Source organism: Talpa occidentalis, unplaced genomic scaffold (assembly GCF_014898055.3).
Source record: "Talpa occidentalis isolate TD23 unplaced genomic scaffold, MPIMG_talOcc4v2.1 talOcc4.9, whole genome shotgun sequence".
Lineage (NCBI taxonomy): Eukaryota > Metazoa > Chordata > Mammalia > Eulipotyphla > Talpidae > Talpa > Talpa occidentalis.
In genome coordinates, this window is record NW_023605305.1 from 110,293,428 (window position 1) to 110,312,089 (window position 18,662).

Consider the following 18,662-nt stretch of genomic DNA (forward strand, 5'->3'; position numbering starts at 1 on the left):
TAGCAGGACTTCCACTGAACCCTAGTTATTAAGAAACATAGTAAGAAGCTTTTACAGGAAGGAAAAATGATACATTAAAGAGTGGTTTGTTAATCTATCAGTGCTAAGCTCACAGAGCAGTGATTTGTTCACAGCATAAACCCAGGCTTACCTGATATGTAAGGGATGTAAAAAGCAAACATGGAAGTGGGGTTTGGGAAGAGTTGCTTTTAATTTATTTTTTAAGGACTCTCAAAAGAAATGCAACAAGCAATCTAAAGGTAAAAAGAAGACCAAACAATCTAAAGTGATGCTCTTACCTTCCTCCACGATCTCAATCATTCCTTGGTACTCAGTCTGTGTTGGATCAACACTCCTTAAGGGGCGAATGACTTTACCAGAGTAGATGGTGGGATCAGCTTCCTCAGTAATGCCATTCACTAAAAAACACAAGCATGTATACCTCTCATCAACAGTTCTAGTTAAACCCTAGACTACAGGAGGAATAAAAGCAAGTTATTAGGACATATGTTAATACAGGGTTGGTTGGTTGCTGGCTATTCCTGATATATTTCTAAACTACCATTAAAACAAATTTATTTCAGGAAGTAACAACTATTCATATTTAAAACATGTCTTATTCTCTTCAGCTTTTCTAGCTAGGTGACCAGATACCACCCCCCTTTTTTTTGTAGAACTGGGGTATAGGCCAGAGGTGTGGGGGTGAGAGGATTCCAGAGACAGAGTGGGGAACAGAACAGGCAGATATTACAAAAGTACACTGCTAAGGGGAGCAGTGGTTGATAAAGGTCTGCTGTGCCATGTGGGTCAGCTCCCTGGCTGGAGATGGAACTCAGGCCCTAGCGGTGACAGCACTGAGACCCAACCCCTAGGCCACCAGGGAGCCTCCCCCCAAATACCACCTTGTTCATGAGGCTTTCTCTGGTCTCTAAAATGGCAACCCCAATACTTAGATACGTCCCTGAATTATCTTAAGAATATGTATTAACTGCCTTTTAAAAATACTACTCACAATATTTTGCTCATCTTGTTTGTCTATATTGTCCACTAAAAAATAAACTCAATGAAGATAGAGAACTGCTTGATTTCTTCACTGCTGTAGCCCTGGTATCTAAAACTTAGCTTGCACCTAGCAATTTACTGAATTGAAATGAATGTTCCTGGCTGTCACTTCTCTAGGTCTCTCCAAGATAAAGTGTTACTTGGAGAGTTTACTGATGGGCCTATGAAAGTCAGAGTTCCTAAATAGCAACAATTTTTTTAAAGTTCCCATTACTTTTCACATTTAGACTAATTTTTCTCAAATAGAAATCTTCAAGGGTAATGCCTTTCTCTCCTGCCCCATAGAGATTTATATCTGAAAGGTTATGTATTTTTTAAAAGATATTGCATTAAAAATAAAGCAAATCTGTGACCTTGCCTCCTAAATTTCAGTGCACATCAGTATCACCTGAAGGATTTGTTAAAAATAGATGATCCTTAGTTTTAGTGGGGGGTGGTGTGTGTGTGTGTGTGTGTGTGTGTGTGAGAGAGAGAGAGAGAGAGAGAGAGAGAGAGAGAGAGAGAGAGAACTCATATTTTTGACAAAGAGGAAGATGCTGCCAATCAAGTGTGGAGAGTCTCACACCTTAAGAATTACTTAGGAAAAAAGTTTTTTTTTCTCCTCTCCATTTCTATCCCCCATCTCCCTGCAAAAGACAGGCTGGATCAAGTCATAATTCATTACCTGAGTGTGTTTTGTTCACCTTTTCAGCACTGACTTTGTTGCCTTTGCCTTTGGACAAACTGTACTCAACCATGTCTCCCAGTTCCAGGCTATCAACATCACCAGAGAATTCACTAAGGGGAAAGAAAATATTTGAATAAGCAATTACCATGAACATCAACAGTAGTAAATAGCCTTTATTCTTTTTTTTTTTTTTTTTCAATATTTATGGAAACAAGAGAATGGGTACATAGGCCAGAGGTGTGGGGGATGAGAGGGATTCACCAGAGACAGTGGGGAGCAGCAGGTGAGACAGGAGAGGTCTGCTGCACCACATTGGTTAGCTCCCTGGCCAGGGATTGAACTTGTGCTGCAGTGGTGCCGACAGCTTGGTAGTGCTGAGACTTGACCCCTTGGTGCCACCAGGGAGGTCCCTTTATTTCTTCTATAGCAACATTCAAGGTGTGCTTGCTTAATAATACCTCCACCCTATAAGGAGGTATCATTATCCTAAGCTTCAAGATAATGAAACTAAGATACCAGGAGGTTCATTTCATTTAGTAAGTTACATATGCAGTGAGTGGCAGAGCTGGATTCAAGTTTAAAATGAGTTCAAATCTGAACTGTTTGGTTCTGAGAGGTCATGTACTCAACCATTATGCTCTATTACAAAACCAAATGGACCACTCTCTGGTAACTCTCTTCCCACTTTTACTAAAGTGGGAAGTTGCCTATCTAACATTCAAAGCAGCTGTAGGTCCTGTAGGTCCTTCTATTTCCCGTGACTTCATGTTCTCTACATGGAAATGGATGAGCAATTTTCATTTATGTATTGTCATGAATTTTACAAAATGAAATTTGGGATTCAAATAATATCATCACCCAATAGAAAATGTTTTAATTCTGAAAATAAACAATCAAAAGTAAGCTCTTATTTCCTAAAAGGTATTCCTCACCTGTAATGGAAAAAGATTTCCTTATCATGATTGGCTGTTTCAATAAATCCAAAATTATCCTTCAGAGTTGCCACATAACCCAAGAGCCTCTTTGAGTTGGAATTACGACCTAAAAGCCGCACACAAGTTGCAATCTGCTGACCAGGCCTCTGTTTGTCACTAATACTAAATTCAACCTGTAACAAATAAGGATGCTCATTAATACCACGGCATGTTCACACCATGCCTAATTCTGACTAGACCACATTTTCCACTCCAAATATCCTTTGCAAATACTCTAATGAAATAATTTTCACCAAAACTAACATTTGTATGTATCATTCCACTTTTCATTAAAGGATCCAAGTTTGTTTTCCAGTGTAGATTCCTGGAAGAATCTCTTAATTTTCTCTAAAGGAGGGCTATCAGAAAAACAGATACACTAAGTGGAAGTAAAACTAACAGCAATGTGAGGTCTCTGTTATTGATAACATTTCAATGACTTAAAAATTTTTTTTTTACCCAATGTTAATTTTATCTAATTGTTTTAGACATAGCTAATATTTAAATGCTCAGTTCTCAAAAATCTTTAACAAAGAATTTGCTAGACTTCTTGTATTGAATAAATGGCTTCATTTTAAACAGGAGGATGTTCATATACTAAAACCTATAAACACAAATTGTAGTAACTTGGTAAAATGTGAAGAAATCATTTTGCAGTATTCATGATTAAGATGACAACTTTTAACCCTCCCTCTCTCAAATAAATAAAATTATCTTGCCTTATCTCCTATTTGAGGAGAAGTAGATCCTTCCACATCCTTGGCTTGAAAAGCAATAGTCAATTTCACCCCACAATCATCATAAGCAATAACGCCATCCTCAGCCTCCTAAAGAGATATAGGCAGCACACAAAGAAAAGAACAAAAAGCAATGTAAGTAGGTACTCTCCTTGCAGACCCTTGAGCCTTGGCACAGCTGTAGAAAATTCCTATTCCAGGGTTCTCCAACTGTAACAGACTTTATTTATATGGGAGAGGAGGTCTTGCCTTACCTAGGGCAGGTTCCATCTGTTGTAATTGAGACTTTTAGTTGTAAGAACCTAATTCTTGCAGTTGAGAGGAAAGTTTATTGAAAATAAATAACACGCCCATTGTGTAATTTTTAAAGCCAACAGAAATCAAACTGGGCATTTATCTTTAATCCGGTGGAAATTCTGTAGCTTCTGTATTGCCTTTCTTGTATCTCCCTTATTTCATACATAATGTATATACTAACCAATACATGAAAATTTTAATTTTCTACAAGATCTAGCAGTTTAGAGCATCTGCTACTCAGAGGATTAATCCATGATATTCCAATGTTTTGACAATAACACTTAAATTGGTGACAAATACCAGAAAGATTAGTTCTTCAAATGTGTAACAAATTTTGGGTTATATATACAGAATTTTACAGTAAACCATGACATTGCATAGTAACTATATAATGTACTGTTGTAATGGTTTCAAGTATTGTATGAAATTAATACCCACATCCCTAATCTAGATGACTCCTAAAGTCTAGAACACCCTACCAACTACTGTGTATTTCAAACCAATTCATTTCATTCATACTCCTATTACTGCTATACAATATCCACTGAACATGTACAATTTAAAAGACAATGTTAGGTGCTTTGTAGTATCAAATTTAATGTTATAATAAAACCATTTCCAATTACCCTTATTCCTCATCTTACAAATTGCTACTCTGAGGAGGTTAAACTTGACCATGGCTATACAATCAACAGAAAACATACCAAGGTTCCCCCAATTCACTGCCACAAAAACAACAAAACACAAACTTACCCTCTGTCTAACCACTTACTGCTTTGTAAAGAAATCCTTAATTTTTCTCATCTGTACCTATATTTTATGAGGAATGTTCTTTCTCTCATTTATATTCACCTATTGAAGGTGAATAGCGAAACTACCCCCAGATCCCACCAATGTAGAACTTTTGACAGCGCTTGCTTGTTGACCTTTCATAAAAACATTTACATATTCTGTATGAATTGAGAGCAGAAGCCATCTTAGACATCTTTTTATTTCCCACTCAGTGAATTTTTCAGTAAGTGGAGTTCGAATGAGTGAACTATTTTTTTTTTAAAAAAGATTTATTTATGCATACTAGAACTGGGGTACAGGCCAGAGGTGTGGGAGGTCAGAGGATTCACCAGAGAGAGTGGGTAGCAGAACAGGCAGACTGACTGAAACACACTGTGGAGGGGAGCAGCAGGTGAGTCAGGAGAGGCCTGCTGCACCATGTGGGTTGTTCCCTGGCCAGCTGGGGATTGAACTCCTGCTGCAGAGGCTGAGGATAGCTTCATAAGTTGCTTATTAATCCCTTGCACCACAAGGGAGGCCCCGAATGAGTGAACTATTTCTACCCAAAGCTGCACAGTTTTTAAACTGATTGGAAGACAAATCCAATTAACCCTTGAGCAATACTAGCTTAAACTGTGCGGGTCCGCTTTATACATGGACATGCAGGGCTGACTAAAGTTGCACTCAGTTTTCCACAGCTCAGGGTCAGTGCTCTCACTCTCCCTACCCACCACATTGTTCAAGAGCTAATTACTATCATTTCAGATGAGCTGTTCTCATCTAGGGGTACTGAGACACACGGCATTATCTGCAGACACTTTTGGCTGTCACGTAGGTGTAGGGGGTTGGGGGTAGAGGAAGAGGGATACTGACCTCCAATGGGCAAAAGGCAGGGATGCTGCTAAACCCTCCTGCAATGGGCAGAACACCTACCCCACCCCAACCCAAAGGAAAGAATTATCCGGTCTTAAATGTCAATGCTGAGGATAAAAGATTTTGCTTTACATTAGTTCATGATTAATATCACAGGGAATTCTGAAAGGGCAACTCCTTTATTATGTCATTGTGTGAGCATTAACTGCCCTTTAAACATTGAGAGAAAGAGCTTCAAAAATTTTTTGATCATGTGTAACTTACCTTTTCTTTGCCTTTATTTGGGCTAGTGGTTTTAGGATTGGAAAAAGTGGCTTCTTTTTCTACAGTGCCCAGAAAACGATGATCCGAATGTGAATGGAATGAGACCGTGCCCTTTGCAAGTTTTTTAATCCTAATAGCATGATTTCTTTGGGCAGAAAGCATATCCTACAAATGATGAACAAAAATAACTTGAAAACTAAAAAAAAACATTAAGAAATCCCAATACTTTTTTAAATTAATTTTTTAAAAATTATATATATATTTTAAATCGTTCTTGTACAATGTATGCCTTCTTCTCTCTGGCGTAATCCCCGTGGAATGCCCACCACCAACTCACCATCATCACAGTCCCTTGTGCTCTTCCCACCCATTTTGATTCTTCCCCCTCCTCCTCCCCTGCGGAATGTCTCCAATTTATAGCTGCCTGTTGATTTTGATTTTTAGTTTATGATTGTTTCGGCCTCCCCCTGCCCCATCCCTTCCAATACTTTTTCAAGAACTACTCACAGGAACCACAGTAAATTCGACCTCATCTGCAATATGGAGCTGGTTTCCATCCAGAATTTCACTGAAGTGGAAGAACATACGAGCATCACGATCCACACACTTGATGAAACCAAAACCATCTCTCATGGCAGCAATCACACCCTGAAAGTAAAATAAATATTTTCACTGGCTGTGAAGCTTGTCAAGACAACAGTAAGTTTGAAAGCATCAAGTTAAATTCATTGGATTCTATTAATGACCTGAATTCTCTATCAAAACTTTAATTTTTCTAGCAAATATGAAGTCACTGCTTTAGACAAAAGTAAATTACCCTCTAAGCAATTGTCTGAGACCCCAGAGATGCCAAGATGGATTAGGAAAAGTTTTATGGTACTATAAACACATATACACAATGTTCTTTCACTTCATTCTCAATTCTGCAAACCTGGTAGTAGTATCCTCTTTTAAAAGACAAGGAAATTAAGACAGAGGCGTTAAACAATTTGTCCAAAGCACACAGTAAGTGAAAAAAAAAAAAAAAAAATAGAATTTCAAATGAGCTGTCAGTAACACTAGCAACCTTCCAGAAGTTTCAAAACTCTACAGACCAATAATCCAGATACCTTAATGAAGGCATTACTAGTGTATCTAAAAATCTGAGGTGAGTTTGCAAACAAGGAGAAATTTCAATTTAGGTTAGAAGAGTATTTTAGTGAGAAAATTGTTTCCTCATCCCTCTAGCCCTACCTCACTAAATTATCAGTTCTGTGAAGGCATTATATCCAGAGTAACTGGCAAATAGTAGGTATTCAGATATTTACTGAAACAAAAGCATTATCAATCTTCCAATGACTGCATAGTTGCTGGCACATGGCAAGTGTTCACTGAAATAAAATTATCAATCTATCAATGACATACCTTGCATTGCCACAGTGCAAAGATTATTTTAAAAGCAGTTTTGAATATGGCCCAAACAATATTTCTGACAATCTTTGCTAAATACTGATAGTAGTCAAGCTACTCCAAAATGCATTTCATATTGTCAAACAAAACAGATCCAGCGCGAGAAATTTAAATTTTTAAAATCACACATTTGGGGCCTCTCTGGTGGCACAAGATGTTAAAACGCAGCACTATGAAGCATCCTGCACCCTCTGCAGCACGAGTTTGATCCCCGGCCAGCCAGGAAGCTACCCACATGGCGTAGCAGACCTCTCTTGACTCTCCCGCTGTTCCCCTCAGCAGTGTATTTCAGTCAGTCTGCCTGTTGTGTTCCCCACTCTGTCTCTGATGAATCCTCTCACCCCTCCGCAACTCTGGCCCACACCCCAGTTCTTGTATGCATAAATAAATCTTTAAAAAAAAAAAAATCACACATTTGGATCTCCAAATTTATTAAGTTAAAAGAACAAATCAAGCGCCAAACAAAATCAGTACTCCATAAGGCAAAGGTTAAAAAAATCTTAAGCTGAGATATACTGTAAATGTTATGGGCCCAAACAGAACTATATATAAATTACACCTGAGAAAGCTTACGTGTAAAAAAACCCAGCTTATAAAATGTTTGAAAAACAATTCTGGTATAAGCAAAATTCTAATGTAAAATAAAAGAAACAAAACCTTTTAAACTTGAGGCTACTGAAACATCTTAGGGAAAAAGTTTGGGACAATCTATTTTGGATACAAGATGAACTTGAATCTTCTAAGTGTTCATATTTAAGGATCAGAGACTCGCTAATTCTCAAAAGACCTCAGAAATTATCCTGTTTAGTTTTTCATTCTAAAACTTCCACATCTTTATCAAGGTAACTAGCAGAATTAGATGCCAAAGTGGAATGCGGAAATGTTTGTGTTCAAAGGTAAATGCCCAATACTGTCGTCAACGTAAAAGAATTTTCAATACAGTTTTACAAACTTATAGTCAATATCGACTCCCCACCCTCAAATCTAATATCCAGCACTTACCATTTCTCTGGCTTCATTAGTGAACTGAAATGTATTTGATAGAACTTCTATGTTGGTTGCTCGTTCTAATTTGTCACGTCGGTCTGTTGAAATATTAAACCTAACATGGTCTCCTTCCAGCAGGGTCACCTTGGATTTCGTATCTTTGTCTCCAAAGGGAAGTTCTTTAGGAATCACAAAGTCAACTTTGATGCGTCCTGGCAATGGGTCATTCTGATGAGAAGGAAAAACTTTTAGCTGAGTATTTCTCCCCTTCTTAGTTCTAATTCAAACATGAAGAATGCACAGCAAGCCCATGTTATTTATAAAAAGACATTTCCCTGAAGGAAAAAATGGGGTTGGCATCATAAAGTCCAATTTGAAAGCTGCACATTCTATGGTGACACAATACAACCATTAAGTCACAACACTGCTTAATCCTGCACCGCTCATATATTGAGATATATTTAAGAGGTAAAAATTCACTTTTCTATGTTTTACATATCCTTAGCAATGACACCACTGCACTCATCTCCACACATCCCCACCAAAGGAACACATGAGAGAAATACACACCCGAATGGCAGTCAACGTGGTTTGTCCAATTTTACTAGCATTTTTAGTTCTATATCTTCTATATCACCATCCAATTTTTTAAAAATTCATGGATGCATTAATCAGTGATTTCTCCTTTAATTGTACACATTAAATATTTCATTGTTCTAGTATAACATAATTACATTAATCAAATGGAGTAAAACTTCTGCAAACCACACCATATTGGTATATTACTAACGAGGCAAAAGACAACTCATGAGAACGACTGTTTACCTGGTTTTTACTGGGTACTTTGGGGATAACTTTGGTTACAGTTCCTTCAAAATGTTCAATGCTGATGTCTTCAAAGATGACTGTTCCTTGAGGCAATAGTCTGACATCCGTTGCAACTTCTTTACCCTAAGTCAGAAGGGCGTGTAAGGGGAAATTTTTTAAGTGTTTCCTACAAATGTAATTCACTGTTGATTCTTAAAAGGCCAAACATAAGTCAGTCAACCAGCTTACATTTCTGTCCTTGATTGTGAATTCTACGTCATCTCCAGGCTGTAAGGCTTCTAAGTCACCTTTAAATTCACTATAGTGAAAGAATATCTCTTTTACAACATCACCTCTTTCAATAAAGCCAAACGCCTCCTAAAGCCAAAAAACAAACAAACAACAACAAAAAACCCTGAACATTAAGTATTATTCACTGTACAATTTATGGCAATTTGCAACAATTCTCATAAAATTGTACTTTGGTGGGGGCAATATATTTGGTAAAGTATGTATCAGTGAAATGGCCCATTTTAAAGAAAATCAATTTAAGTAACTTAGAAATTTTAATTTGGAGTTTAACAGGGAAATATTGGAACTATTTTTAAGGGAAGAATGAAAAACGAAAGTCAGGGTTTGAAGTGTAAGACTTAAAATAGTCAAGGAAAAACCCCAAATTTCTCATATTTAATGATACTTACCTTCATGGCACAAACTACTCCCTGACAGCGGGCTTGTTTCTTTTTCAACAGCATAATGTTACGAGCACTTACAGCACCAGTACTACAAAAAATAATCGGGCAGGGGTGGGGGGGGGGGTGGTAAAAAAAAAAAAAAGTGCATTGGCTTGGTTAGATACTGCTGAGTTAAGAGAGAAATACTAGTTTTCTGGAGCTTCAAGAATTTATCAATATTATCCTTTTTAAAAAGATTTATTTATTTATGCATATAAGAACTGGGGTACAGGCCAGAGATGTGGGGGTGAGAGGATTCACCAGAGACAGAATGGGGAGCAGAACAGGCAGATCTACTGAAATACACTGCTGAGGTGAGCCACGGGCAAGTCAGGAGAGGTCTGCTGTACCATATGGGTGGCTCCCTGGAGGGGGATCGAACTTGTGCTGCAGGGGCTGTGGATAGCTTCATAGGTAGTGTCTTAACCCCTTGCGCCACCAGGGAGGCCCTCATATGGCTTTATATGCAAAAGACTTTTGCTCAAATTCCCCTGTCTTCTAAATTGGTTACACATGTATAACTTTTCTCTTGGACTGCTAAAATATTTTTAAGGGCACGCAACATTCAACCGCCCTGGTGGCGCAGGCGGTTGAGCGCTGCGCTGTGAAGTTGTCAGCAGTCTCTGCAGTGCCGGTTCAATCCTGGCCGGCCTGTGAGAGTCCCACATGGCGCGCAGACCTCTCCTGTCGCACCTGCTGCTCCCCTCAGCAGTGTATTTCGTCAGTCTGCCTGTTCTGTTCCCCAATCTGTCTCTGGTGAATCCTCTCACCCTCCCGTGTATCTGGCCTGTACCCCGGTTCTTGTATAAATAAATCAATCTTTAAAAAAAATAAATAAATAAAGCCACAAATTGGATACAACCAAAGTTGGGGAATACTCAAGGTTTAGAAAAGTCTTTTGGTGAATAAACATTTGAATAGGTATTATGTATACAGCAAATAAATTGGGGATAGAGATAAGAGATGGCCCCTATTTGCAATAAGTGCTAAACTTAGTAGCTTATCATTATTACTAATTAAATGGCCATAAAAATTAAGTAAATGCAGTGATCATAAGAGAAATTTGCTATATTTTAAAAAACAATGACATTCACTTTCATTAAAACCAGAGATATTGCATGCTACTATATACTGTGTCTATCTTTGAACTGCAATGTAAATTTGACTTTGTTTTTAAGATGGTACTCACTAGAAAAGACACAATACTATTTGTTGGTGTAGTAGTAGTTTTAAGGAGAGTTGTACATCAAGCAATTATTTTCCTTAATACCACATGGACAAACTGTAATGTGACCATGCTTTTTATTAAAAATTTTACAGACTTGGGGCCTCCCTGGTAGTACAAGGGGTGGAGACGCAGCCTGTGAAGGTCTCCGCAGCTGCGCAGCACGGGTTCAGTCCCCGGCCAGGGAGCTACCCACATGGTGTGGCGGACCTCTCCTGGCTCTCCTGCTGCTCCCCTCGGCAATGTGTTTCAGTAAATCTGCTATTCTGTTCCCCACTTTGTCTCTGGTAAGTCCTCTCACCCCCACGCCTCTGGCCTGTGCTCCAGTTCTTGTATGCATAAATAAATCTTATTGTAGTGAAAAGATTATAGAGCCACATTGAAATTTAAGTGACTTCTACTTAAATGTTACACAATTTTAGGCTATTTTGTGAGAATAAACGGTATTTTACAATTGATATTCACTAGGTGAGGCTGCTTTGAGGATTAACACCACAGTGTTTAATACAAGTGGTGGCTCATACAAGAATTTAATAAAGAATAACCCCTCTCCTCATGACCCTGCTCCTCAAACTTAAGCCTTGCTTGTTTCCTATCTGAGATTAAAGTCAGGTCTTCATACTGGAATTACTAAAACCCATACTCAGAACTCAAGTCTGATTTCTTCTAGTCTTACAAGAGTCAAGGCTCAAAGATATTAAGTTGGCACATGCTCTTGGAATCTTTTTTCCCCTTATACAGTTGAAAATACATTATCAGGCCTCCCTGGTGGCACAAGGGGTTAAGATACAACCTATGAAGCAATCCACAGCCTCTGCAGTATGAATTTGATCCCCAGCCAGCCAGGGAGCTACTCACATGGCGCAACAGACCTCTCCTGACTCGCCCGCTGCTCCCCTCAGCAGTGTACTTGGTCAATCTGCCTGTTCTGTTCCCTGCTCTGTCTCTGGTGAATCCTCTCACTCCCCACACCTCTGGCCTGTACCCCAGCTCTTGCATGCATACATAAATCAATCTTTAAAAAAATACATTATCACTTTCTCCATAGTCTGTGTTTTACTTCTTTACTCATCTCATCTAATCAAAAATAAAAACAGGGGCCTCCCCAGTGGCTCAGCGGTTGAGCGCTGGGTTGCGAAGCTGCCCGCAGCCTCTGCAGCGCCAGTTCGATCCCCGGCTGCTCCCCGGCCACCGGAGGAGGGTCCCACATGGCGCGCAGACCTCTCCTACCGCCCGCTGCTCCCCTCAGCAGTGTGCTTCGGTCCTTCTGCCTGCTCTGCTCCCCGCTCTGGCTCTGGTGAATTCTCTCACCCTCCCGCGCTTCTGACTATACCCAGTGCATGTATAAATAAAAATAAAAAAAAATAAATCTTTAAAAAAAAAAAAAAAAAAAAAAAAAACAATTATCCCTGGGATTTTCATCACTCTATTATCCTTAACTGTTTATACTGATGAATCTCAGAACTGTATTCTCTTGCCTATAACTAGCCTATCTCAGATCTATACATGTACTGACATATTCAGATCTCCACCCAGCTATACCCACAGACACCTCAAACTCAAATTACAAAATAAAAGTGTAATTTTTTCCAACCTTTAATACCTTTTCCTATTATCTCCCTATTCTAGTTAAAGGTATCATTCATCTACCTAGCAGTCCAAGCCAGAAACATGATCTGTAGGACTGTCCTTTCTTTAAATCCAATACATACCTCTATTTGTTAAACTCAATGATCTTATTTTCTCAATGTGACTGGACTTCTCCACCTGACCACCTTTGCCTATCTTTACTGGGCCCTCACCTTTCTCATATTAACTCTCATATCCCTGTGTCTAGTTTAGAGCATCTCTCATGATCCAAAAATCTACCATCACTACTACATTCAACAATCTATAGCAAACACACTCCATTTACAATCCTTCAAAGATTCCGATGACCATGGGATAAAGCTCAAACCTCACCTTACTTTGGACTTAGGCAATTCAACAAGTTAAATTTCAGCCATCTCCCCCAAATGATTACTTCCTATGCCCAGAATGCTAATTTTTTCTCAATTTCCTAATGACACACACCCTCTCCTCAATGTTTACTTCAAGCACTACTGTTTTCACAAAATCTTCACTGACCTCTAGGACAGTGCCTTAAAAGTTCTGCCTATTTTAATTATCTTGTTTCCCATTTCTGACACCCTACATCGTTTCTACCACAGGACAGACTTGCAAATACTTTGAACAGTTTAAAAGATTATGAAAATTACTAATGAGTAGATTAAAAGATCACCCAAATTTGTAAGTTAAGACTTTTAACTTGCTTTAAATGTCTTATTTAAAAAAAAATGACAAAGATGAGGGAAAAAAGAACTTACTGTTTATTGTTATCAATTACAAAGTTTATTTTATCTCCAGTTTCCAGCTGAACGTTCCCTTCAACATCTTCAGGGGTGTAAGTCAGATAAAACACTTCCTGTGAATTAACAAGTTATTATTATTATATTGGCAGGATGCTTGTTCACTGTATACTGTGATTTACTTACTTAAATACCTCAAACTGGTATTTTTAGCCAAATTTCTTAAAATTAAATGTTTTATGACAAGTAGGCTGTTTAATTCATAAAACACACACTTTCCCTCCATGATGCTGATGACTTCTGTGAGCCCACAGCTGAGCAGCAATCCAACTTCAAAAAGCTTACACACGTGGAAGCATTTGCCCAGAGACTGTAGTTACATTTCAAAAAAAAACCCACCAATTTTTATATAAGGCATTCCAAACAAAAAGGCTGGAGTTAGTGCTTAAAAAGAACCAGAAAAAGGATCCCCCTGCCCACAACCCCCAAAAAAGTGAGCAAAAGGAGCATTTTACCTTAATGTTCTAACTAAGGTCACACTTGGGTAAGCTAAGACACTTGGAAGTCCTATGGATTTTTTCCTTTTTTTTGATTATGCTGCACTCAAAGTTTCTTAGAAATCAAATTTAAAACTGATTTTTATCAACTGCAGCTTACGTTTTCTATTCTGAATTTTAAAGTACGCTTATAGATCACATGGTGGATCAGGCAAAGGTTTAAGAAAAATACACAAGTTTACCCCATTACGTTCGTAGCATACACTCCCTGTTGGACTCTGACCCGGGGCAGCTGGAGATTTACTCTCTAAGTTGTGAGGAACAGCGCACACAACCTACCAGTCAAAAAAAAAAAAATTTCCATTGCTAATCATTTCAGGAGTAGCACTGTGCAATATAAACTGAATTTTAATATCCTCTATACTATACATAGGGATGCATTTTAATATGATCCACAAGAGGATGTCATGCTGCCAAGTTTCAAACTTACAGTACACAAACTGACTGCAAGTCTAGGCTTAGGGTTATATGTAAAAATATCTTGACCACATTTTTATTTAGGTCAAGAAATGCCAGTGCTTCTGATATACTTTTAAAATAGTAATCTTTATATACTACAGCTCTCTTGCGTGCAAACTGAGGAGATGGGGAGAATCTTCCCTTTCTGATGTGAAAGATATGCAAATGCAGGGCCCTAAGAAAACACAAAGCATTAAAGTCACTAACTTGTCCATTAATTCGTTCTTCAGGGAGGATTTCTGTTTTTATCTTCACCAGTTTAACAGCAATGGGTTTCCCAGTCCGCCGGTCAGATGATACTTCAAATTCAACATCATCTAAAATAAAGAAAGTGTTCTTTGTTGGACTAATTTTGGCAAAATGGTATCTCACTTTCAAGCTAAACTTAACGTAGCATTTGAATTGCCTTAGATCAGTACTTCTCAAAAGTGCAGTCCCTGGATGGAGCAGCAGCAGTATCATCATCTGGGAGCTTAGTAGAAATGCAAATTGTTGGCCCCCACTTTAGAAATATACAAAGACAAACTCTGAGGCTTGGATACAGCAATCTGTGTTTTAACAAGCTTTCCAGGAAATTCTGATACACACTAACATGTCACAACCAGTGCTTAAGCCTAAGACAGCCATATCTTAACCTTCGTTTTCGTGACATTTACACATACCGTAAATGAGGCAATATAAGAACAACCACCTTTGGCAAGTTTTTTCTTCTTCTTAACCTCTCTGTAACCTGTTTCCTCACTTCCAAAAAATAGGACAAATAAAAACAATGCTCTTAGGCCTTAGAGTATTTGGTACACCAAATACTCATGCTTACTGTTTAACTTTTTTTTCTCAAACAGTGCTTTAAATTAAAAAAAAAAAAAAAAAAAAAAGTGTATGGAGACCTTGAAACTTCAGACCTTTAATAAGACATATTCATAATTGAAAGTAATTTCTACAGTGTCAACCAAGATAAATTTTCATATAGTCCAAGCTGGTGACCATTGAAGTTTTTTTTCCCCAGGCATTACTAGAAATAGTACCTGGTAAAATACCATTACCTAAGCTTAATATTTTCATAGACTTAAAAATCTCATACGTAGCTAAATAGTATAAGGGGAATAAAAATCATTCAAGTATCTACGAAAAAAAAAAAAAATTTCCAGATATCCTTTCATCAGTCTTTTACCTCTCAGATAACACCACAATAGCAATCAGGATTATACAGACACACTTCAATAATTGGTACAATTTAAAAACCAAACTATAACTCTCAAAAATAAGCTGCTATGCAAAAGAACCTTGTGATTACTTAAAAAAATAAAAAACCCAACCGATTACCTTATACATTTTATCCTGCAGGTTAATAGGTCAAACTATGAACATTCTCATAAGCATGTTGATATGGAAGAGAAATTTGTGATTACTTTTTAAAAAGGGAGAATGGACAGATTACCTCCTACTTTTAAGTCCTGCAGGTTGCCATTATACTGTGAACAGTGGAAGAAAAGTCTAGCTTGACGTTCTGAACACTGAATAAATCCATAAGAGGTTAGCAGTTTTTCAATAACCCCAGTTTCACGCAGTGCTGCTGAAGTACCATTGGGGTACCCATTGTGTCCATTGTTGTGGAGAAGGTTTGGATCAAAGCTCATCTGTTTTGAAAAGAAAAAGAACTCAATATATACAGATATGTACATTATCTCCACAACATACTAGGTCTGATTAATAAATCACTAATTCTTTACTATAAAAAGCAAAAAAAAAAAAAAAATGTAATAAGTAAGGAGAAGATGATGTGTTTTTATTACTGAAATGTTAATTTACCTAATAAAACATTTCAGAGGAAATAATTTCAATTCTTTGGGGGAACTGCTCCCACTTATGGTAGAATTTTCACTTACCATTTTCTAGAGTTTACTATTAAGGTAAAGTAACTAAGTTAAAGCTGCCTTCATGTAACTTTAAATTACTAAAACAACAATTTTAGAACAAAAGTAATATTTAAGAGATGGCAACCTAAACATCCAAGACTCTATGATATTTAACACCTACTAAAACTCAAAATTACAGAAACCTTGTAACTATTTGATAAGCCATGCATCTTGAAGGCACACAGTTAGGTTAGTAGAGATTAACACAGTAAAACTTTTGATGCAACACTTACTTCAAACTAGAAAATATCAGAGTTAGGCATGCTTAGGGCCTTCAATAGAACCCAAAATAGAACCCAAGAGTTTAAGACAAAACTCCAAGAAAGCAAATGCTACTTATTTTAAAAAATGTTCAATCATTTCATAGATACATTTAAAGAATTCTTCACCTGTGTTTCAAATACAATGAGAAATCTCTTACTACTGTCCTGTTTCTGTAATCAGATAAAACATTTTCATATTATCTACTTAAATGTAATGGAATGTAAGCTCTTTAGCTCATCAAACACTGTCCATCACACGGATATTTCATTTTATCATGTTTGAGAAATATATAAAAACAAATTATTTTATTAAGTGAAGCACAAAACTGAAAAAAAATCCCTAGCAAAATTTAGGTCTGTAATCTGATTACTTATGCCTTATACATTTTATCCTGGAGCAACCTTATACATTTTATCCTGGAGCAACATATCCATATCTTTACAACTATTTTTAGACCTTTTCATTAAAAATTTGATTTAGAAGCACTTTTGTTTAAATGCAATGTGGGCATCAATAAAAACTGTTTTCATTAGGGGAAAAAAACAAATTTGTAGGAAAATAAACTCAAGTATGAGTAGTTAATGTGTAGGATGGTCAAATCCAGCAAATTTAAGTCATCACACCTGCAGTAGTTAAATTCTAATTCTAGAGTTTTGTGTTTGACATGTATTAATTTTTTGCAAATCACCCCCCCCCAAAAGCAATACGCCCATATAACCAATGAGGAAACAGATACAGAGAGGTTAAATGACTTGCCAAAGTCAAATGGTAGAGGATTAAAATTAGAAAGGCCTATTACCTCTATAAGCCGGACTATACCTCGCACTTAAACTAAAAGTTACCTGGCAATCTAGTTAAAACACATTATCTTGATTCAGTGTGGGCAGGGGTTTGAGATTTTCTAACAAGCTCCCAAAGTGATACTAAAGCTTTTGATTCTTGGACACACTTTAAGTAGCAAGGTCCTGACCTACTAAACTTATCTCTCAAGAGCCAACGTGAAGAGAAATGCTTAGGGAAGTTAGAAAGTAAATCTACAGGTTATGTCAATCAAAGTTGCCTTCCCACACCATGCTCTTAAAACAAAGCAAAATAAGCTGGCATGACTGCTTCCCTGACTTACAGATCTCTGATATGTGGGGGTCCGCTTTTGTTTTTTAGTCCCAGATGAGGTAGAAGATGAAGATAAAGGTAAAGAAAGAGAAGGAGGGGCTGCAGGAGGGGGATGAGGATCTGATGACACAGTAAAAACGTTCTCCATTCTCAAACAGCTGTGATAACATAGCACAATGTTTACAACTATAATCAATAACAATTTATACACATTTGACAGTCAATCTACATCTTTATAAATTTACCATTAGGTTACTTTAGCAAGATACAATTTTAATCAGAATACTATGGACAAATAGATAATGGCATTAACTTAAAAGATGAAACCAAAATGTACTTCTAAAAGCCCTAATATAATCCCTATCCATAATATTTATAATTTTGAAAATACCATAAGGACACTCTTTGGTGGCTGCTAGTGAGGTAATTCAGCCCAGTTTCCTCTACATATCCCACAACTTTAAACAGAATCCAATATTCTCAATTACTTGTCTCTCTAAAGTAGGGAACAAAAGAGTATTTAATGGATTTAAGGAAGAAAACATTAAACTTTCTTATATATATAATATATATGCATTATATACATAAAATCTTTACTCTGACAAATACTAGCTTTTAGAAATACTCATGGCTCATAGATTACTCATGTATTCTAAAATAAGAGTGGAAAACTCCACAAGAGTTAGTAGTGAAGCTATACTTCATTTGTTTTTAGCGTGTTATTTACACTGTCCCAATGAAGTGGACCCACAAATCTAACTATCCAGTTTAACTAAACTGTCTCACAGATAGACAAATGGTTAAAAGATTCCTGTGAATAAGGTGATCACAGATGAAGAGTATGAAAGTTGATACTTCTAAATCCTAGTTCTTTAACCTCCCCTTTAGGAAGTTAGTGACCATCTAATAAGATCCAACAAGTCTGCCAAAACTTAAGATCAAGACTACGACACAGACCACACAAATAACAAAATTCACTATAAGTAAGCTGTCCCTCAGATACTAATCCATGCTATCTTTATAGTATTGCTTATTTCATTTTTGTGCTCTATTTGCACGACCACATTTTACAATGCAGTCATATGAACACATATTGTTGACTATAGAAGCTTCTACTGACAAACATTATGAAATTATGTTTGTTAATTATGAAATTAA

At 37.2% G+C, this 18,662-nt stretch overlaps 1 protein-coding gene across 2 annotated transcripts in view; it reads right to left on the minus strand.

Moving 5' to 3' along the window:
* CSDE1 (cold shock domain containing E1) overlaps positions 1-18,662 on the minus strand; it is a 37,128-nt gene that overhangs the window by 6,209 nt on the left and 12,257 nt on the right. The window contains exons 3-16 of one of the 2 annotated variants that reach the window (XM_037500675.2): positions 15,650-15,848; positions 14,419-14,528; positions 13,935-14,027; positions 13,214-13,311; positions 9,590-9,671; positions 9,138-9,266; positions 8,907-9,032; positions 8,097-8,309; positions 6,153-6,293; positions 5,646-5,810; positions 3,423-3,530; positions 2,662-2,837; positions 1,727-1,839; positions 300-419 (exon numbers count right to left, since the gene is read on the minus strand). In XM_037500675.2, the coding sequence (XP_037356572.1) occupies positions 300-419; positions 1,727-1,839; positions 2,662-2,837; positions 3,423-3,530; positions 5,646-5,810; positions 6,153-6,293; positions 8,097-8,309; positions 8,907-9,032; positions 9,138-9,266; positions 9,590-9,671; positions 13,214-13,311; positions 13,935-14,027; positions 14,419-14,528; positions 15,650-15,848 (1,873 nt within the window). The remainder of the gene's footprint in view (positions 1-299; positions 420-1,726; positions 1,840-2,661; positions 2,838-3,422; positions 3,531-5,645; positions 5,811-6,152; positions 6,294-8,096; positions 8,310-8,906; positions 9,033-9,137; positions 9,267-9,589; positions 9,672-13,213; positions 13,312-13,934; positions 14,028-14,418; positions 14,529-15,649; positions 15,849-18,662) is intronic. The other variant, XM_037500676.2, reaches the window with a different exon arrangement.